Source organism: Moschus berezovskii, chromosome 11, assembly GCF_049115385.1.
Source record: "Moschus berezovskii isolate FMDL1 chromosome 11, NW_MosBer_1.0, whole genome shotgun sequence".
NCBI classification, from domain to species: Eukaryota; Metazoa; Chordata; class Mammalia; order Artiodactyla; family Moschidae; genus Moschus; species Moschus berezovskii.
Window position 1 is genome coordinate 20,746,157 of NC_142470.1, and position 22,079 is coordinate 20,768,235.

Sequence of the window (22,079 nt, forward strand, 5' to 3'; positions counted from 1 at the left end):
GGATGAGAAGAGTGGGAGTGCAGCTCTTCTGAACACCATGCTGGCTGGAGAGCATCTGCAGGGCTGTCCTTCAGAGCAGGGGGACATGCAGGCCAGAGAGGAAGCGGGCAGCTGGTGCCCGCAGGCTCTCCGGAGCGCACAGAACACCCTGGTGAGGTGAATAGCTGCTCCCTTACTGGGAAAGACTAGAGGATTTTACTATGACTTATGTGACCTCACAGTGCAGTCAGCTCTGGGCGCTGTTGATTTGTCATTTGTGGAAATTCATGGGACGTCTGAGCCCACAACCTGTAAAAGCTGGAGGACTTCTAGGAGAGCAGAAAAAAAGGAAATAATAGTAGTGACAACAGTAACAACAAAAATAATGGCAGCGACAATACATTCTTTATTATGCTCTAGGCACTAAGCATGTAATCGTCAGACAGCATGAAAAGACGGGTACTATTCATCTCCATACAGATGAGGAGACCGAGGCTAAGAGGGGCAGGTGACTTGCCTGCAGGTACACAGCTGGTCAGCGGCAGAGCTGGGTTCCCTTTGGGTCCACTTGATCAGGCGGCTTGAGTTATTAGTGTTGAAACTGCTGAGCACTAGAGGGCTAGGCAGTCAGGGTTGTTCTGCTCATTATTCAATTTCATCCAGGCTGGGGGTCCTGGGGGAGCCCCAGAACTGAAAGCTATACCCACTCGGGTGGGGCTCCGGGGTCCCCGGGGGGTGATGCTCTCGACACAGGGAGCCGAGGGCCTCCAGGAAGAGTTTTCTGAAGGAGGAGGACACCGCGTTGTACAGGACAGGGGTCACTGCCGAGCTGATGTAGAAGAGCGTGTTGGTCACCATGTAGAAGTAGTGATAGAAATCGTAGAGCTTGCTGGAAGGGAAACCCGGAAGGCTGGTTAGAGGGTCTGCTGCCTGCCCGCCGGGTCCTCCCCTTCCTGTTGGGAGTGTCTCCCTCCACAGGGCCAGGTCAGGAAGGCCTGCTTCCTGCTATCGAGAAGCACAACGTGCATTCAGGAAACGTTCCCTCAGCACTAGCTGCCCTTGGCTGCCACGCTCCATCCAGCATCGGAGTCCCTGTTCCTGGCTGCCAGGCTCAGCCGCCTGCAGAGTGAAAAGCGCGCCTGCTGATGGACAGAGACCATCGTCCAGGCTCCCGAGACGTGGGGAGCCTCGTGCTGCTGCGTGAGGTCAAGGAGATGTGGCTTCGTGCAGGGGAGAGAGGCATTCTGAGAATTCCCTGGCTGCCTTGGGAAGGGCTGCACCTGTGTGCATGTTGGTGTATGTGTGTGTGTGTGTGCATGCTTGTGTTTCCGAGCACTTGTGTGTGTGTTTGTGTGTGTATACATGCATATGTGTGCATTCTCACACATGTGCACACGTGTGTCCGAGCTTGTGCCTGTGTGTGCACACTTGTGCATATGTGTGCGTGCACTTGTGTTTGTGTGTGCGTGTGTGTGTGCTTGTATGTGTGTGTGTGTGTGCTCGTATGTGTATACCTGTGTGCCTGCGCTTGTGCATATGTGTGCGTGGACTTGTGTGACTGTGTGTTGGGGAGATTACAGCTCCCGAGAACCAATCATCTGTTGACACAGCTATTTCCTTGGGGGCCACATAGGATCTCTCTCCTCTCAGATGTCTGACTTCTGCTTATCATCAGGGTGCAGTGATTTCCAACAGGAAGAGAAGGGATTCTCAGCTTGGGTTTTCTCCCACTGTGTCATGAAATGGGTGTGCACGGTCTCATCTCTAAGCAGCCTCTGTTAGCTCGTGGAGTCCCAGCTCTGAGGCCTCCTCCCTCTCTCCCTCCTTGTGAGAACATGGCCTTCTCCCTGCTCCCTGCCTGCAGGCAGCTCTCCATCCTGGAGTCAGGAGGCTGGAAGCCTTGACTGCCACTCACACGGCCTGAGCAGTTCAGAGAGTTTTCTAGATGATGCTTGGTTCCCCACCCTGACTGGAAACTTTTGGGTAACAGACTGGGCAGGGCCAGCTAGAATGGAGGCCAGAGTTCTGGAGAGGCCAGCAACCAAGGGCTTCCCCTGGAGAGCACAGGCAATCCAAGCCCCACGCCACGCCCCCCATGAGCTGGGGTTCCTCCCCGCACTCACTCAGTCCACCGTTCGTCAGGGACATAGCAGTACATGAGCCTGCGGGCATGGTAGGGCATCCAGCAGACGATATACACGCCAACAATGGCTCCTGTGGGACAGGTGGGGAGAGACAGACAGACAGCCATCACATTAGCAGTTATGCAACTCTGGGGGGCGGAAGCTGCCTGGGGTGACAACAGCGTTTCCCGAGAGTGTGTTCCTGGAGTCTAGGGGTTGGCAGGAGACTTTGAGGTTATCTGGCACACTCTCGTCTGGAAAGAAAGTGAAGGTGAAAGTCTCTCAGTCATGTCCGACTCTTTGCCATCCCATGGACTATACAGTTCATGGAATTCTCCAGGCCAGAATACTGGAGTGGGCTACCTTTCTCTTCTCCAGGGTATCTTCCCAACCCAGGTCTCCCGCATTGCAGGCAGATTCTTTACCAACTAAGGTATTAGGAAAGCCCCACTCTTGTCTGAATCTGTTCCCAAACCTGCTGTTACCTTGTCCTCTGAGTGAATGTCCACTTTAATCCTAACTGGTCCACTGACATGCTTCCAGAAACTTCTACAACATCTATAACCTCCTGCCTACTAGAATATACTCCCAGCTCAGGGTTGGATATTCCCCCTTGGTCGTCTAACTGCATAGATGTGTGTGCATGTGTGCCTGCTGAGTCACTTCAGTTGTGTCTGACTCTGCGACCCAATGGACTGTAGCCCTCCAGGCTCCTCCGTCCATGGGATTCTCTAGGCAAGAACACTAGAGTGGATTGCCATGCCCTCCTCCAGGGGATCTTTCCCACCCAGGGGTTGGACTCATGCCTCTGTGTCTCCTGCATTGACAGGGTTCTTTATCACTAGCGCCACCTGGGAAGCCCAACTGCATAGACAATAGAACTCAAATGTCCTGCCTTACAAAGCCTCTCCCCTCCTGTATGCCCTTTTTCTGGTTGATAGATGGCACCACTGTCCATCTGACACCCAAGTCATAAGCCAGAGAGTCTTCTCTTTCCAATACCCCCAAGATCCAGTCTATTAAAAAGTTATTCCCTAGCATCTATCCTCTCTCCTTTTCTCCCCACCCGCACTGTGCCCACCCCCAGGGAACGACATCTTCCCTCCACTGGACTGTGACAGCAGTCTCCCAACTAAAGAAGTTTAGAGACCTAAACTTCTCCTCCTTCCCTTCCCTCCTTCTCCTCCTGCCCTGAGTGGCAAACCCATTCTCTAATCCACCGAGGTCCCTGGACCAGCAGCATCCACCTCCACTGGGAGTTTGTTAGAAATGTAACTGTCAGGCACACCCAGACCAGATGCATCAGAATTTCTGGATGGGGGTCCAGGGGTCCACGTCTGACAGCCTTCCCCAAGCATTCTCACATGCACGGAAGTTTGAGAAGCACGGACCAGCCTGTCCTGCAAAACTGCTGAGCATGTGTATCTCAAGAGCAACTCCCCCTGTCATTCCTGGGCCCCGGTGTTTTCAACGATGGCCCGTTGTCTATGGAAAGAAGTCCAGGCCCTTCACGTGCTGCTTTTGCTACTTGGCACATCACCTCACACTTAGCTCTTGTATTTCAGTCCTGTGCTCAAGACTGTGACATACACATGGCAGCAGAGACCCTGTCCCTTCCTCCATCCTTCTGGACTTTTGTGTGTGCTTGATCACATAGGTGCTTGGAGAGACCTCTGCTTTCCTGTGCCTTTAAAGTTGCCCTTACAGAGCCAAGTTTGCCCAGATACTTTAAAAAAAATACATCAATGTCTCATCAGAGAAAGTGGAGAGTTAGTGGGGAACTGGATTTGGAGACCTAGCTGGCCTGCGTCCACAATGCCTGGTCTGCGGGTCCTTAAATACATTGGTTCCTCGTGTCCATCTGACCAACCAGACTCCCTGAAAACAAGCCAGGCGTCTGCTTGTCTTTGTGTGCCACCCCCTGGAGCTGATGGGGCGGTTAGTGTACACAGTTCCCATTCCTTCTTTTAATTATACTACTGTACCTTACAGAAGCCTGTTGGTGATTGTATAACTCCCCAGGGCATAGAGAAAAATGAGACCTAGACAGAGGCAGGAACTAGCTCAAGGCCATGTGGCCAGGGATTGGTGGAGATGGTTCTGGTCTGGCCCTTCCACTCCGGGCGGGGTTACCGGGAACTTAACTGAGAACTTGGATGCTGTGCCGGAGGCCACGGATCCGGCGGGAGTCCTTGTGTCTCACCAGGATGGCTTGGTCCCCCAGGGCCAGTGTCTTCCGCTCCTCGCTCAGTAGCTCCAGGCGGCTGGGGGCAGAACTGCCCGCGGTGGGAGGGGACGGCACCTGGGAGCAGAGGGCTGCCAAGTGGCTCACAGTGACCCCATTCAGGAAAGCGGTTAACGCCAAAGGGAGCACGAAGGATACCAGCACGTTCACCTGGAAAAGGTGATTCCAAGGGTTATGGAGGTAGCTCCAAGGCTTGGTGACCGCTGGTCCTCAGGTGTGCCCAAGGGCCCAGGAATCTGCAGCAACAGGAGCAGGGCTGGGGTTGGGGGTGGGGGTGGCAGCAGATTCACAGATGCTGGGAAAATTCTCAGAAAGTAAGGAGAGAGCAGTGAAAATAGAAAAGATAAGAAAACAGGGGGCGTTTAGGATGCTCACTATCTAAATAATAGCCATTCTGGAAAGAAAAATAGAGAAAACAGTGGAGTAAATGATAACGTAGGGGGAAAAACACATTTAAGAAAGTTTTCCCAGGGCTTCCTTAGTGGCTCATTGGTAAAGAATTCACTTGCCAGACGAATGGATAAGAAAGCTGTGGTACATACACACAATGGAATATTACTCAGCCATTAAAAGTGAAACTGGAGCCTATTATACAGAGTGAACTAAGTCAGAAAGAAAAACATCAATGTAGTATATTAACGCATATATATGGAGTTTAGAAAGATGGTAATGATGACCCTATATGCGAGGCAGCAAAAGAGACACAGATGTAAAGAACAGACTTTTGGACTCTGTGGGAGAAGGCGAGGGTGGGATGATTTGAGAGAATAGCATTGAAGCATGTATATTATCATATGTGAAACAGATCGCCAGTCCAGGTTCAATGCATGAGACAGGGTGCTCAGGGCCAGTGCACAGGGATGACCCTGAGGGATGGGATGGGGAGGGAGGTGGGAGGGGGTTTCAGGATGGGGGACACATGTACACTCATGGCTGATTCATGTCAATGTATGGCAAAAACCACTACAATATTATAAAGTAATTAGCCTCCAATTAAATAAAAAAAAAAGAATCCACCTGTCAGTGTAGGAGACATAGGTTTGATCTGAAAGGATCTCACATGCCACAGAGCAACTAAGCCCATGCACCACAACTATTGAGCCTCTGCTCTAAGCCCAGGAGCCACAGCTACTGGGCCCACATACAGCAGCTACTGAAGCCACGCTCCCTAGAGCCGTCACTCTGCAACAAGAGAAGCCATGGCCATTAGAAGCCCACATACAGCTATTAGGGAGTAGCCCCTGCTTGCCACAACTAGAGAACAGCCCATGCATCAATGAAGATGAAGCCCAGCCATAAATCAATAAAACTATATTTTAAAAAAGTTTTCCCAAAATTGAGGGATGTGAACTTCTAGACTGAAAGGCGTGTGGGTGCTCAGAACAATGGATGAAAATAAATCCACATCAAGACATGTTCTTATGACACTTAGCACCTGGAGATAGAGTAGGTCTCCAAAGCTCCCAAAGGGACAAAACAAGGCACGTACAAAGGAGGGCAACCAGAATGGCCTTCAGTTCAGTTCAGTCGCTCAGTCGTGTCTGACTCTTTGTGACCCCATGGAGTGCAGCACGCCAGGCCTCCCTGTCCATCACCAACTGGCCTTAGATTCACTCAGAGCAATGAGGAAGCTAGAAAATAATAGACTGATGCTTTACAATTTGTGAGGGAAAACAGTTTCCATCTTGTAAAGTTCTGCCCAGCCGTACTGTGAGAAATGAGAGGATAAAATGAAATATTTTCAGACATGTAAATTCTCAAAAAGTGTTTCTACCTTCTATGGACCTTTTCTCAGGTCTCAGGAGGTTACAAGAGCATATGTTCCATCAAAATAAGCTTGTGAACCAACATAGAGGGAGACCTGGGATCCCCAGATTGGGTGTCCCCCAGAGGAGCAGAAAGATGGGGTAGCATTGGCAAGGTGCTGGAGCAGAGGAGAGGGCTCCAGGCATGATTGAAAAATACAAGGTGAGGTTGGTTGATTACCTGACGGGGCTCAACATATTGACAGGGTATTTATACTTCTGGTGTGCATGCTAAGCCGCTAAGTTGTGTTCAACTCTTTGCAATTTTGAAAGCAAGTGGAATGCTTTCCTATCACGTTATTATTCCTATTTCCACAGTTTTCCATATTCCTGTTAAGACTGCAGTTGATATATATATATTTCTTTTGAAATCCTTCATTAACGTTGAATGTTTAGGCCTCTTTTTCTATCTGTACAATGACCCAATAAACTAGTTGTTCTTGTCATGGGGATAAAGATCACTAGTTTGGGTGATAATAGAAAAGCAGAAAACTGGGTGGGTTATGAAATCTACATTTTTTAACCTGCTCTCCAGGTAATTCTTATACCCAATCACATTTGCTCACCACTCCTTCAAGACTGGGAAGACTTCAGAGTCAATCTTGAGTTCAAATCTGGAATTCTCTTTATTTTTTTATTGAGGTATAGTTGGTTTACAATACTGTTAGTTTCAGGTATACAGCAAAGTGATTCAGTTATACATACATATATATTTTTCAGATTATTTTCCATATAGGTTATTCCAAGATATTGAATATAATTCCCTGTGCTATAGAGCAAATCTTTGTTGCTTGCCTATTTTATATATAGTACTTTTTATCTGTTAATCCCATAGTCCCAATTTATCCCCGGGCTCTCCCTCCCTTTCCCCTTTGATAACCGTAAATTTATTTTCTAGGTCTGAGGGTCTGTTTGTTTTGCATTTAGTCATTTATATTATGCTTTAGATTCCACATATAAACAATATCGTGTAATATTTGTCTTTCTATGATTTACCTTCACTCATTATAATAATCTCTAGGTCCACCTGTGTCGCCACAAAATGGCATTATTTCATTCTTGTTTGGACTTCTCTCAGTGTTTCCCTTTGGCCAAGTCTCTCCCCAAGTCCTTTGTTAAATCGGGCAGTGAGAGTCGCTCCTCCCGCTTACCTGGACGAAGACCTGCAGGGTGGTGCGGCTCACCAGCACGGTGCACACGCGCGAGGCGGGCTCTGGCTCCCCACCCGCCGTCTCCAGCTCGTGCTTCTGCCCCATGATGACGGCCATGGGCAGGGCCAGGCCGAGCGAGGCGGCCCAGACGACGGACAGCAGGCGGCGGGTCTTGCGCGGTGTCAGCAGGCTTCGGGCGCGCAGGGGCTGGCACACGGCCAGGCAGCGCTCGGCGCTCAGGCTGGCCACGCTGAGCACCGTGGCGTAGGCGCACAGCTCGCGCACGAAATAGTAGGCGCGGCAGCCCAGGTCTCCGAAGACCCAGGGGTAGTGGAACCACACGAAGTTGTAGAGCTCCATGGGCACGCCGACCAGCAGCAGCAGCAGGGCGGAGAGCGCCAGGCTGAGCACGTGGCAGCGCAGGCGCCCCGGGGGCCCGGCCCGCGCCTTCAGCACCACGTGCACGGACAGCGCATTGCCCGCCGTGCCCAGCGCGAAGATGAGCGAGTAGAGCGCGGTGAACAGCACCTTGGCCCAGAGGCGCGTGTCCACGCCCAGCCGCGCGTCCAGGCTCAGCGCGGGCCCAGGGCTGGGTCCCGGGGCCCGCGGGCCGTCAGTCTCCATCGCGTTCCCGAGACTGCGCTCCCTCCCTCTCCCTGCCCGGAGACTGGGCGAGCTGCCCCGTTGGCCAGCGCCTCCCCTGTTCTCTGGGAACCTCCAGAATGAGAGGACACGCCCCGCGAAGGGTGCCCGGAGCGGCGCAGGACCGCGAGGGTAAGCCTGTTAGCTGCTCTCACGTTTCTCAGTTCAGTTCCCTGCGGGGAAAACACGTGCTGGATGGAGGGTGGGCTCATTTTTGGAGGACCCGAGAGACAGTGAGTTGGGCCGGATGCCTCCATTCACTAGCTATGTGACCTTGGGCAAGTTATTTTTTGCCCTCTTTCAACCCATTTCTGCATTTAAAAAATATTATCTGCACTGCAGACTTCCTGTGAAGATTGAGTGGGTGAATCCGTATGCAACTCTTTACCTGCAGGATAAGCGGGCATCCCACATGGACCATGTGCTCTGCTGCTGCCTGTGTATACCATTCCAGGACAACTGATCAAGAATCTGCCCACATGTCAACATTTCCCAGGTAACTCAGTGGTAAAGAATCCACCTGCAATGCAGGAGACTCAGGTTTGATCCCTGGGTTGGGAAGATCCCCTGGAGGAGGAAATGGCAACCCACTCCAGGATTCTTGCCTGGAAAATGCTATGGGTAGAGGAGCCTGGTGGGCTGTAGTCCATGGGGTCATGAAGAATCAGACACGAATGAGCATGCATGCAACATTTTGCAGCTGTTATTCTTGGGAAAGGTCTCGTTCATCTTGCTAAAGGCTGTTTCAGTGCCACAGTAATGTCCTCAAGGAAGTCCTCTGTCACTGTCAGCTGCGCCCACATGATATCTGCTTTTCCCATCCTTTGTGGACATCATGCTCATGGAGCAGTATGAGAAAGTGGAAAGAAGTATTGAGCATGTTTTAAAGCCTTCCGTAGGTCTCTTTCCTAAACCCATCTAGAACACCAGAACTTAATTCACTTAAGTTTTTTTTTGGCTGCACTGGGTTTTCCACTGTTGTACCCCGGCTTTCTCTGCTTGTGGTGAGCGGGGGGCCACTCTCTAGTTGCGGAGTGCAGGAAGGGGAGATGCGGTTAATAAGGGAGTGAGGAGGACTCAGCACCAATGACACACCCAGTGGGCTCTCCCTGCAGATGTGTGCAGCTGGCTCAGGATTTCTGTCTTCACCCAGGGGACTAGAAGAGATTGACTGATATGCCCTCTGGTTGTAAATCCCATACCTGGTCCCTCTAAGCTGAAACTCTGAGAACATATCTGTGTGTGGATGCTCTGGGCCTAGCACTTGCTTCTTCAGTACCCACAAGAACTTAATTTTGCCTCTGAATAAACTTATCACTTGTGTTAAGATTGCTTTCAGCCTGTATTGGAAGACTCTGATCCTTGATATCCTCCACTGTCTATGTTAGAGTCAAAATCTGGGCTTCCCTGTTGAGTCACAAAGTGAAAGTTGCTCAGTCGTGTCAGACTGTTTGCGACCCCATGGACTATAGCATCCATGGAATTCTCAAGGCCAGAACACTGGAGTGGGTAGCTTTTCCCTTCTCCAAGGGATCTTCCCAACTCAGGGATTGAACCCAGGTGTCCCGCATTGCAGGCAGATTCTTAACCAGCTGAGCCACCGGGAAAGCCCAAGAATACTGGAGTGGGTAGCCTGTACCTTCCCCAGTGGATTTTCCTGACCCAGGAATCAAACTGGGGTCTTACGCATTGTGGAAAGATTCTTTACCAGTTGAGCTATCAGGGAAGCCTGTTGAGTCACAGGCCAAGCTAAATTTCTCGATCTCTAATTGTGCAGCAAATAATTTAGAACTACCCAGTACTGGAGGGAGCTGCTAGGGGTGGCAGTTATGGAAGGGAAGGATCACGAGTCCAGAGATGCCAGAGGCAGGATGCCTCCCTGTTCTGGGCTGTCTGGGCAGTGGTGTGAAGTACTGACAAGGCTTCCCAGGCAAGGCATCTCTGGGTCTAAGAATCTGGGTGTTCTGTTTGCTTTGTGTACCTAGATTCCTAACTTTCTTGCCTGTTCCATCAAAAGGGCTTGTGCCTTGGCCTGAACTGTGTTCCTCTCCCCACTGGTTGAAGACTTAACCCCTAGTGTGATTGCATCTGGAATAAGGAGATAATTTAGAGTTAAAGGAGATCATAGGCGATAAGTATCCATATAAGAAGTTCCCTGGTGGCTCAGATGATAAAACAGGAGATGTGGATTTGGTCCCTGGGTCAGGAAGATCCCCTGGAGAAAGAAATGGCAACCCACTCCAGTATTCTTGCCTGGAGAGTCCCATGGACAGAGGAGCCTGGCGGGTTATAGTCCATGGGGTTGCAAAGAGTTGGACACGGCTGAGCGATTAATGCACACATAAGAAGAGATATCAGAGAGCTCCCTACATCTCTCTGTCTCTTTCTTTCTGCCACACAAGGACACAATGAGGAGGAGACGATCAGTCTGCAAGCCAGGAAGAGAGCTAGCACCAGGAACCAAATCTGTTGGCACTTTAATCTTGGACTTCCAGCCTCCCGGACTGTGAGAACATAAACTTCTGCTGTTTAAGCCCCACAGTCCCCGGCGTGCTGTTCTGGCACCTTGAGCGACTCAGCTTCCTTCCCCAAGCAGCCTTTGTCCTGATGCCAGCACATGACCCAGAGAATTTACTTGCTACTTGAACCTTGAGAAAAGACAGTTAATTCCCTGTTTCCATCACTCCAGAAGTGAGTCATAGTAGGGTTTTCTGACTCAGAGAAAGAGGGGACAACAGAGAGTCACTGGGTGTGTGTGTTCTATGAGGGAGAGACAGAGAGGGAGGCGGAGATGTAACATGTTTGCAGGTTCTGGGATTAGAACATTGACCCGTTTGGGGGTTGATATCCTGCATTTCACACCTCGGGTCCAACCTCCCATCCTTCTTCTCAAAGACCTAAGAATGGAAGCCTCTTCATGGAGTGGAGAAATCAAGGAAGGCTCCGTGGAGGAAGGAGGTGTGGCCTGGCACCAGACAGTGGACGCATTTGGAAAGACCTTCCAGGAAATGGGTCACAGCATGAGTTACGATTTAGAAATGGGACCAGACAAGGTGCTCTGGGCTGGGGGTGGGGTGGTTCACAGGAGACTCCCAAACCAGGGCCTGGCAGCCTGGGAAAAGGGGTGCCCTGTGAATTCTTGTGGCCGGGACATATAGGGGGCAGTGTTTCAGGGCAGACTTCAGCGTGGTCCTGCCTGGGGTCCCATGCAGCAGCGCGGGAGTCCTCAGAAGCTCCAGTGGAGGACAAGTTGGAGAGTTTGGCCAACAGAAGTCCAAAGTAAAATAGAGCCTCTGTTTTTTTGTCTGTAAAATGGAGCTATTCGTGCCTACTTGAGAGTGACTATAAGGATTAGTAGTCGTGACGGCTTTTTGAGGGTCTAATACACGCCATCGTTCGTCAAGGACTTTCTGTTCATGGCCTCAAGTGCCCCCACAACAGCCCTGTGACGGAGAGACTATTTTTATCCCTGTGTTTCCCAGATAAGGAAACAAAGGTCCTTAAAGGGCTGAGTCAGAACAGCTTCAAGGCGCCGAGTCAGCCCCAGAGCCCAGGTCTGTGTGACTCAGATGGTGCAGCTCAGTCATCACGTGTTGCTTCCAGGAGCCCCATCAACCCACATGTCCCTATTTCTAAGCGCACCAGCCCAGCCAGCGCTGGCTGTCATTGGCCTGACATAGCAGCAGGACACCCATCAGCCTGACCTCCCCATGAGCAGGGGTGTGATACCCGCCTGGGCTCAGAGCCCCGAAGACCAGGCACGCCCCCGCTTGTTCACGCCGAGGCTCCACGTGGCTGGCCCTGGGGATGGGTGCAGGAGGACTCACAGCTCCCGTGTGGCTCTGTGCACCTATCATACAGCCAGCAAAGCGCTCCCCATGACCTGGTATAATGACTCACAGTCTTATCACTGATTGGTCACGAGGTTCTCAAAATATCTCAACAGCAGGAATTAAAAATAGTAAGAGTAGTGGGGACCCAGCTCAGTAGAAGTGTCTGAAAGTGTTATTATTTTCGCCCTTCCGTTGAGGACATTCAGGGACCTTCAGTCCGTGGGAGCTGTTCCAGGGAGTGGGCGGGGGGCCAACCCGCCCTCTCTGCTCTTCTCCAGGGGGAGCAAGGCCAGCTGCACAGTGTGTGGCCAGGATTGTGGTGACCTGGGCACGTGGAAGCCTGGGGTTCAGAACCTTCCTGCGACTTACCAGATGCAGCAAACCTGGGATAGCTGCTGACCTCCAACCTGTCAAGGGAGGTCGTTATAACCCATCACATTTGTTAGGATATGCCCGGCATCTTTCAGGTGTTTGTCCACTCCACCCTCAGCACATCCCTGGATGGATTCCAGGTCAGGGTCTCCTCCAGAGAGCAGGAGGAAGGGGAGTGAAGTGAGTGGAAAGGCAGAAGGCCTGGCTGGGGAGTAGGCAGGGACCAGGGTTGGTGCTTCTGCTGAGAGGTGAGAGGTGTTATGAGGTGGGCGGTCTTAGCATCACAGGCTGTAGGGATTCTGGGGGCCAGGGGGACCCTCTATGCTAGGGGTCAGGGAAGATGTCTCCTTCAGTCCTCGTCAGACGAGATCGGAGCCTCTCACCCAGGCCCACAGCTCTCCCTGTGCTTCCCACCCCCCAGCCCCATCTTGCCCAGAAACTGCCTCCCCCTACCCAGCTGCGGGCCTGCATACCTGTGCCCCATGGAGCCCAGCACCATCAGCACAAACCTGCAGCTCCTGGCAGGATCAGAACCACATTTCAAGCACCATGTTTGGGGTCAATCCGACCCTGCTTAGTCGCTTTCCGCTTTGTGACCCAAGACCAGTTCTTCAAGCTCCTCCTTTACTTCTGTAACCTTATAGGGCTGCCATGCAGAGTGTGTACCGGAGAGCAGTTGACTGCCTGGGGGTGTGTCTGAAAGTGTTATTTTCTCCCTTCCCTGGCTTCCTGGTGTGCAGGCAGCACTCATGTCCAGAGAGTTGGCATGATGATGCTACTGAGTGTGATGGAGGTGATGCCCGTGGCCCCCTGGGGAAGGGAGCCCGCTGACCCTAGCCTTCCTGTCTCCCCAAAGGGTGCTGTGCCCGGAGACAAAGGAAACCAGTGGGAAACCAGTGGCTTCCCTGTGGCTCAGATGGTAAAGAATCTGCCTGCAGTGCAGGAGACCCTGGTTTGATCCCTGGATTGGGAAGATCCCCTGGAGAGGGGCATGGCTACCCACTCCAGTATTCTTATCTGGAGCATCTCATGGACAGAGGAGCGTGGTGGACTATCGTCCAGGGGGTCTCAAAGAGTCAGACACAACTGAGCGACTAAGGCTTTCTTGTCTTTCTTTCTAAGACTAAGACTTCTCCTCTATAGTGGTCGAGGAGAAGGGAGGGGACTACAGGACCCGCACATCCTCTTCTGCAAGGTTCCCTGCACCCAGCATGTGAGGTGGTGTCTCCCCCCGACACCTCCTCCCCTCAGATCGCCTCTGGAGGCAGCACTCGTGCGTTTGAATCACAGTTCTGTCCTTGGCGGCTGTGTGACCTTGGGAAAGTCAGTGGTGAGGCGAGAGTACCCAGCGGGTCACACCCTGTGACCAGGTGTCAGTCTCACAGAGTCCAGAGAAACCGGCATCTGCTGGAGACCTCTGCATCCTTCAGGGACAGGGAGGTGTCCTGGTGTTGTTTTGTTAGCCAGTTCCAGGTGGGAGAGGATTTGCAATTCAACACTCTGCTCTTTTCCTGAGCCTTGTGACTTGGCCGGGCTCCTGGGTGGAAAGAGAGCTGCCTGCTCTGGGTTCGGTGTCACTGGGGCAGCTCCCCAGCTTCTGAAATTAGCCTCCGCAGACACTGTTCTCTGGGCGCTGGGTGGGGAGGCCACTGGCGTCCCCCCGAGCCCAGCCATGGAGGAGCAGGACCACGCCTCTGACCCCACCTGGGAGCCCCCACAGGCAAAGAGCCGTCCGGACTCACCTTGGTCGTGGGTAAGGGCCAGGGCATGGCCACATGCAAACCCCCCACCCCCCGCCTAGCTGAGGAGTGCGGACGGGCCCTTTGGGTCTCGTAGAGGATTGGCGCGTCCACATTTTTCCAAAGAAGTGATGGGACCAGCCGCTCCCCAGAGGCTCCTGGGATGGAGGCTGCATTTATGGAAGAGGGTTTAGAACTGACTTGAGAAGTCAAGGCGTTTTTCTTTGCCTTGGATGGAGAGTAATAGTGACTGCTTTAATCCTCAAGACAGAGAGTTATTTGAGGACTCCTGCTCACCGGGGACTGTGCAGGGAATGCTTGCTGTCTTCTGTGTTTGCATGCAGGCAAGGAGGGGTGGCCCCAAGGGTTGAAGTTATGGGATCAACACAGGCATTTGAGCACGGTTGTGTCAGCAAGTGTGATGTGTGTGCTGCGGGCGCCCCTGGATTCCAAAGCCAGAGGTTGCACCGACTGTGTTTTCTAGACATCTAGACATCTGGACATCCTAGATGTCCAGACTTTGTTCAAAGGTAGTTATGTTTTTGTGAAACCCCAAAAGCAAGAGTAGAGGGTGTTCAGACAACCCCAAGTGGAAGCAGGGACCAAGGGTGGAGCCTGGACTAGAGTTTGGGCTTGGCTATTTCTTCCAAAGTCTAGGGGTTTGGCCACAGTGAACATAAGTCACAAAATGGTGTCTGACTCTTTGTGACCCCATGGACTGTAGCCCTCTAGGCTCTTCTGTCTATGGAAATGCTCCAGGCAAGAATACTGTAGTGGGTTGCCATTTCCTCCTTCAGGGGATCTTCCCCACCCAGGGATTGAATCCTGGTCTCCTGCATTGCAGGCGGATTCTTTACGTCTAAGCCACCAGGGAAACAACCAGTGTGTCACTCCCCTGCCCCAAATGTCTAGGACACCTCTGACACTCCTGGTCTGGCCCCCAGCTGTGGAGGCTGGGCTGGTCCTGGAGGATTCCACACGCCCTGGAAACGGAGAGAGCTTGGGGTCTGTTGCACCTATGGGGAGAGGGTGAGGGGTGTGGCGTGCACGGAGCAGACACAGCCTCCTAGCTGCCCATTCCCCAAAGCCGCTGTCATTGTCACTTCAGTCACGTCCACCCTCAGGGCAGCTCCTTTCCCCGCGGGGACATGGGACCTTGCTGTTGGTATTCAGGGGGATGCGGGGGGCAGGGGGCACCCGAGAAAAGGCCTCTGCATTCTTCTCCCACCCTTTGCCACTTGGCCCTTTGGGCCGGTGTTTCCTGGGCAGACAGATGCTCGCAGTGAGCCTCCCTCTGCAGGTGGAGGGCAGGAATGGGAGCACTCCTCCGTAGAGCTCTGTACATCGACGGCACTCACACTCTAGCTAGACAGAGTGGTTCATTGGAGATTAAGACGGTTGTGTCTTGCTCCCCACTCCTGGAATGTCTCTCTTGAACAGAGCAGCCCTGAGAAGTGCCCCTTTCTTCTCTCGTATGGGCAGCACTGCGCTCTCAGAAAGCTCTCCCACGTCCACTCCAGGACCGAGTCTCGTCGGCCCTGGGACACAGGTCTCATCATCATGGCATCTCTCTTGTATGGCCCATCTCTCTCGTCTAGTTTCCCTGGGCTGTCAAATGTCATTCCCATTTGACAGCCCGGGGAAACTGAGGTTTTGGTGTTGCCCAACAAGTGGCTCAGGGATGGGAGGGGTGGGGAAGATGGAAGCAGGGTGGTAGCCCAGCCCTGCCGTCATTCCTGGCACCTGCGGACTCTGTGATCAGGGGAAGCTCTGACAACACCTGCTTACTGCTTTTATCTTTGGATTATTAGTAATTTTTCCTGGTTATGAAATTATGTGTATTAGAAAAGGTTTAGATTCTACAGTGGAGTGTAAATGTTAATAAGATAGTAAAATGCCAATCATTTCACCGCTTGGGAGGTCGTCTGGGAAATTTGTCAACTGAGGTCACCCTGTGTTTCCCTGGAGGCTCATTGTAATTAAGCCACAGAAAGGATCTCAAAGTCTCTAGTTCTTTTTTCATTTCAACCCCTTCACTGTCCTATGTGCTTGATCCTAAAATCCCCGAAGCCCTCTGGCTGTCCACTGTGGCCTGGACCCCTTGCTGTGTGACATCTGTGGCTATCTTCCTGGCGGAGGCAGGTGTCCATGGCAGGAGAGGGTGAAGGGTGACGGGGGACAGTTTGCTGGACTCTGGAGCTGCTGCACTGGCCCTGCAGTCTGTCTACTCCTGGGTGCAGGGTTTAAATAGGCCCAGGAACTTGGGCTTTGCTCCTGCTGGTGCCCGCTTCCAGGAGAATATGACCTGCTGAGCTGAAGGGTGGCTGCAGGGAAGGGATCCCGGGAATCTAACAGGGCTCCAGGGAGAGTGCTGGCCTCCTTCCACTGTTGGGGGCTGGGTCCAGCCCCAGGAGGACAGAGGCGGCCAGGTCCTGAGTGAGGCTTCAGCAAAGCTGGACTGGAACACAAAGCAAGAAATTGAGGTGGATGCCCAGATGGACTGCCTGCCATGCAGGAAAGCTTAGGAGGTGGCTGCAGGAGAGCTGGCCAAGCAGGGCAGGAGAGGCGGGAACTGCAGCTGCCATGGCCAGGAGCCTGGGCTGAGCTGGCTGCTTCTGGGGAGGGTAAGAATGGCTCAGCCATCGTGGGGTACTTTCATTCCTGGGGCCAGGAAAGGGCAGCTGGCAGTGCCGAGAGTCCTGGGAGGCACCTGTTAAGTTGGCAACAGCTCCCTGAACACAGGCCACATCCCTTCCCAGAGGCTGTGAGCTTGATGTCCAGGCTTTGAGTGTGTACAGAGCCCCGTGGGGCCCAGTGATGGGTGAGACCTGGTCCCCACCCGCAGGAGGTCAGGGTGGAGTGTGAGTGGGTGTGTCTCCCAGCTGCCAAGTTCCTGTGAACACAGATCAGGAGGAATTCCCACCGGCAGGGCTGGGGAAGGCGTCTTTGTGAAGCTGGCATCGGAGCCAGGCCTTGGGAGGAGGGTAGGATTTCAATAAACAGAACACATGGGGGGAGGGGTGGCAGGCAGAGACTTCTAGGCCAAGGGTTCAGCCTGAGTGACAGCTGGGCTTTGCGAGAACAGGGTGTTCTCCTAAAGCTAAGTCTGCAAGTTCAGTTCCTCAAGCCATTTGGGATTTTATGTCTCCTGAGTTGTGGTGTGCGTGGTGACATTCATCTCGGTCAGGCCCCCAGCCTGTGAGAGAAAGCAAACAGTCACAGACCAAATATGTGGGACTCGGTATGAATCCAGGGCCACACAGGGCCTGGGCTCAAGCTTTAGTTTTACCACTTGCAAGTTTGATTAACTGGAGCCTAAGTTTTCACTACGAACAAAGCTAGTGGAGGTGATGGAATTCCAATTGAGCTATTTCAAATCTTGAAAGATGATGCTGTGAAAGTGATGCACTCAATATGCCAGCAAATTTGGAAAACTCAGCAGTGGCCACAGGACTGGAAAAGGTCAGTCTTCATTCCAATCCCTAAGAAAGGCAATGCCAAAGAATGCTCAAACTACCACACAATTGCACTCATCTCACACGCTAGTAAAGTAATGCTCAAAATTCTCCAAGCCAGACTTCAGCAATATGTGAACCGTGAACTCCCAGATGTTCACGCAGGTTTTAGAAAAGGCAGAGGCACCAGAGATCAAATTGCCAACATCCACTGGATCATGGAGAAAGCAAGAGAGTTCCAGAAAACCATCTATTTCTGCTTCATTGACTATGCCAAAGCCTTTGACTGTGTGGATCCCAATAAACTGTGGAAAATTCTGAAAGAGATGGGAATACCAGACCACTTGACCTGCCTCTTGAGAAACCTGTATGCAGGTCAGGAAGCAACAGTCAGAACTGTACATGGAACAACAGACTGGTTCCAAATAGGAAAAGGAGTGTGTCAAGGCTGTATATTGTCACCTTGCTTATTTAACTTATATGCAGAGTACATCATGAGGAACGCTGGGTTGGAAGAAGCACAAGCTGGAATCAAGATTGCTGGGAGAAATATCAATAACCTCAGATATGCAGATGACACTACCCTTATGGCAGAAAGTGAAGAGGAACTCAAAAGCCTCTTGATGAAAGTGAAAGAGGAGAGTGAAAAGGTTGGCTTGAAGCTCAACATTCAGAAAACAAAGATCATGGCATCTGGTCCCATCACTTCATGGGAAATAGATGGGAAAACAGTGGAAACAGTGTCAGACTTTATTTTTTTGGGGCTCCAAAATCACTGCAGATGATGATTGCAGCCATGAAATTAAAAGACGCTTACTCCTTGGAAGGAAAGTTATGACCGACCTTGATAGTATATTAAAAAGCAGAGACATTACTTTGCCAACAAAGGTCCGTCTAGTCAAGGCTATGGTTTTTCACATGGTCATATATGGATGTGAGAGTTGGACTGTGAAGAAGGCTGATCGCCGAAGAATTGGTGCTTTTGAACTGTGGTGTTGGAGAAGACACTTGAGAGTCCCTTGTACTGCAAGGAGATCCAACCAGTCCATTCTAAAGGAGATCAGTCCTGGGTGTTCATTGGAAGGACTGATGCTAAAGCTGAAACTGCAATACTTTGGCCACCTCATGCGACGAGTTGACTCACTGGAAAAGACTCTGATGCTGGGAAAGGTTGGGGGCGGGAGGAGAAGGGGACGACAGAGAATGAGATGGCTGCATGGCATCACCGACTCTGTGGACATGAGTTTGAGTGAACTCCGGGAGTTGCTGATGGACAGGGAGGCCTGGCATGCTGTGATTCATGGGGTCATGGAGAGTCGGACACGACTGAGTGACTGAACTGAACTGAAGTTTTCTTATCTGTAAAATGGGACTTAACAATACCTAATAATGGAACAATCACAGGGACTTGGTTGCTCATCGTTGTCACTTGCTAAGTGGTGTCCGACTCTTTGCAACCCCATGGACTGAAGCACACCTGGCCTCCCTGGCCTCATCATCTGGAGGTCACCCTGTTTCATGTCCATTGAATCGGTGATGCCATCCAACCATCTCATCCTCTGCAGCCCTCTTCTTCTTCTGCCTGCAATCTTTCCCAGCATCAGAGTCTTTTTCCAACAAGTTGGCTGTTCGCATCAGGTGGCCAAAGTATCAGAGCTTTGGCACCAAGTGCTTGGTGAATGAGCTATCATTAATAAACCTGAAAAAAAAAATAGCTTGTTACAAGTTGGGTTGTAAATACCAGTGAAGAGAAAATTATTTGCATTTGGACTGTTGATCTCAGCCTGGTAAAGAGATAATGCACAAAATCAGAGCCCCACATCCCCTAATATGGAGAATTTGGACTGAAACTTTGTGCAGACCTATTGGCTCGGCATTCAAGGCCTCTCAAGGGCTTCCTGCTCTTGGCTCTGTCCTCATCTACCACGACCATGTGTTGCCTGGCAAGTGCCTCTCCTCGGAGGCGCTAAGCCCATTATGTTGCTGGGTCTCCAGGGAATGAACATCAGGAGCTCAGACCCATCCTGCTGTCTCCAGCCCCGAGACTTGGCAAGGGGCTGGACTTTGGGCCCCAACTTCCCAGAGCACATGTTTGCCACTAAACTCCGTTGGCAAAGCCGACCAAAAGCCTGGGCAGAAGCCAGGTCATAGTCTCCGGGACCCCTTTCCTCAGGGACCCCTAGGGCCAGCACCCCGACAGTGCTGGGGGCGTGGAAAGACAGACTCAGGGACAGGGTCCACCTCTCCCCAGAGGCCCAGCTGACTTGAGACACCTGTTTGCCCACCTGATCCAGGCAGGATCCCAAGAGGCTACTGCCTGGGATCAGCCTGAAACTACCGGCTTCCTGGTTGAGTGATGGGAGATGGGCAGAGAGAGAAACCAGGAAGCAGTCCCCACACGTCCCCCGCCATGAGAAGCAGAGCTTTCGGCCTCCTTGCTGCGTGTCTCCAGTGCCCTGGGCCCACCCACAGGAAGCAGACCCCTGCTTCCTGTGAAGTCGAAAGGGAGGTCTGGAGCTCCCCCTGGAGGTGGTACTCTGCCACTACAGAGTGCCTGCTGCTGCTGCTAAGTCACTTCAGTCGTGTCCGACTCTGTGCGACCTCATAGATGGCAGCCCACCAGGCGCTGCCGTCCCTGGGATCCTCCAGGCAAGAACACTGGAGTGGATTGCCATTTCCTTCTCCAATGTGTGAAAGTGAAAAGTGAAAGTGAAGTTGCTCAGTCATGTCTGATTTGTAGCAACCCCAGGGACTGCAGCCTACCAGGCTCCTCTGTCCATGGGATTTTCTAGGCAAGAGTACTGGAATGGCTTGCCATTGCCTTCTCCGACAGAATGCCTACAAACAGGAAAACAGAAAAACTACAGGAAAACCACCACCCAGTCGTATCATAGCCCAGTGGCCAATGGGACTTTTACTAGGGACAGAAACAGGATGAACACAGAAACTCAGTGGTGCAAAGTCAGTGATTATTGGATCAAATCTGAATTCCTCATTAAGTTTGTTTGTGATTAAACTCCTTGCAGGAAACTGTTGTTGGATTACATTCTGCACCGTGCTTTTAAACTCTGACTCTTGCTGCCAGCTTCCCTTTCTGTCTGTCCCGTTCACCTTATTTATAACCTCTTCTCTCTTGTTGGGCTGTGAGCCCCAAAGGCAGCTAGAGTGTCTCCTTCTTGGTGTTGCCCAGAGCTCCTAACACAGTTGTGTTACTTGTCTGGGTAAGCTGGATTTTTATCTTTTGCCTTGATGTAATATTGCAGCACCCCCTTTTGCTCCAAAGTAGGGTGATCACCCTACCTGGTACACATCTGTAAGGTCATACCTGCATTTGGCTTTGGGGCCATCCTCTCACCCACAGCTTTACCCAAAGGTCTTTTCTCACTGCCACTTAGGGGTCCTAGTCATCTCCTCTGGTCAGGGCTGGAGAGGGATGGAGACCTTTGTATGGCAGTGCTGTGTTTCACACAAAGATTAGGGTCTAACGTTAGTACAGGAAGCAGAAACTGTGTGGTCCGGTTCCCTGAGGATGTTGTTCCCTGCAGACACCATGCCTTGGTGTGTCAGCAGAAAAGCTAAGGGAATAGATTAAATATTAAATAGATTAACCTGAGTTTGTTGTTCATTCCTTCAGTCTTGTCTGACTCTTTGGACATCATGGACTGCAGCATGCTAGGCCTCCCTATCCATCATCTTCTGGAGTTTTCCCAAACTGATGTCCATTGAGTCAGGGATGGCATCCAACCATCTCATCCTCTGCCACCCTCTTCTCCTCGTGCCTTCAGTCTTTCCCAGCATCAGGGTCTTTTCAAATGAGTCAACTCTTTGCATCAGGTGGCCAAAGTATTGGAGTTTCAGCTTCAGCATCAGTCCTTCCAATGAATATTCAGGACTGATCTCCTTTAGGATGGACTGGTTGGATCTCCTTGCAGCCCAAGGGACTCTCAAGAGTCTTCTCCAGCACCATAGTTCAAAAGCATCAGTTCTTCAGCATTCAGCCTTCTTTCTGGTCCAACTCTCACATCCATACATGACTACTGGAAAAATCATAGCTTTGACTAGACAGACCTTTGTTGGCGAAGTAATGTCTCTGCTTTTTAATATGTTGTCTAGCTTTGTCAAAGTTTTTCTTTCAAGGAGCAAGCGTCTTTTAATTTCATGGCTGCAGTCTCCATCTGCAGTGATTTTGAAGCCCAAGAACATAAAGTCTTTCACTGTTTCCATTGTTTCCCCATCTATTTGCCATGAAGTGATGGGACTGGATGCTGTGATCTTCATTTTTTGAATGTTGAGTTTTAAGCCAGCTTTTTCACTCTTTAACCTTCATCAGGAGGCTTTTTAGTTCCTCTTCACTTTCTGCCATTAGGGTGTTGTCATCTGCATATCTGAAGTTATTGATATTTCTCTTGGCAATCTTGATTCCAGCTTGTGCTTCATTCAGCCTGCCATTTTGCATGATGTACTTGCATATAAGTTAAAAAAGTAGGGTGACAATATACAGCCTTGACATACTCCTTCCCCTAATTGGAACCAGTCTGTTTTTCTATGTCCGGTTCTAACTGTTGCTTCTTGACCTGCAAGCATATTTCTCAGAGGCAGGTAAGGTGGTCTGGTATTCCTATCTCTTTAAGAATTTTCCACAATTTGTTGTAATCCATACAGTCAAAGGCTTTAGCGTAGTCAATGAAGCAGAAGTAGATGATTTTCTGGAATTCTCTTGCTTTTTCTGATTCAA

At 51.3% G+C, this 22,079-nt stretch overlaps 2 protein-coding genes across 4 annotated transcripts in view; one reads left to right on the forward strand and one right to left on the reverse strand.

Moving 5' to 3' along the window:
* Positions 1–447: 447 nt before the first annotated feature.
* On the reverse strand, positions 448–7,927 carry NTSR2 (neurotensin receptor 2). The gene is made up of 4 exons (XM_055400423.2): positions 7,304–7,927; positions 4,248–4,497; positions 2,103–2,193; positions 448–868 (listed from the first exon to the last, which is right to left on the reverse strand). The coding sequence occupies exons 1-4, from the start codon at positions 7,925–7,927 to the stop codon at positions 625–627; spliced, it is 1,209 nt and encodes a 402-aa protein (XP_055256398.2). The 3' UTR covers positions 448–624.
* A 5,813-nt stretch (positions 7,928–13,740) lies between these two features.
* LPIN1 (lipin 1) overlaps positions 13,741–22,079 on the forward strand; it is a 127,244-nt gene continuing 118,905 nt past the window's right edge. For all 3 annotated transcript variants that reach the window (XM_088841197.1, XM_055399102.2, XM_055399103.2), the window contains exon 1: positions 13,741–13,903. In XM_088841197.1, coding sequence (XP_088697323.1) covers positions 13,823–13,903 — 81 coding nt within the window. In that variant the 5' untranslated portion in view covers positions 13,741–13,822. The remainder of the gene's footprint in view (positions 13,904–22,079) is intronic.

Bases quoted from the DNA above. Each gene is read 5' to 3' on its own strand.
- NTSR2 (XM_055400423.2), bottom strand. From the start codon at position 7,927: ATGGAGACTGACGGCCCGCGGGCCCCGGGACCCAGCCCTGGGCCCGCG. The intron at 2,194-4,247 runs GTTAAGTTCCCG...CCTGTCCCACAG, and splicing joins GCACAGCATCCAAGTTCTCA to GAGCCATTGTTGGCGTGTAT. The intron at 869-2,102 runs GTGAGTGCGGGG...TTTCCCTTCCAG, and splicing joins CCTGACGAACGGTGGACTGA to CAAGCTCTACGATTTCTATC.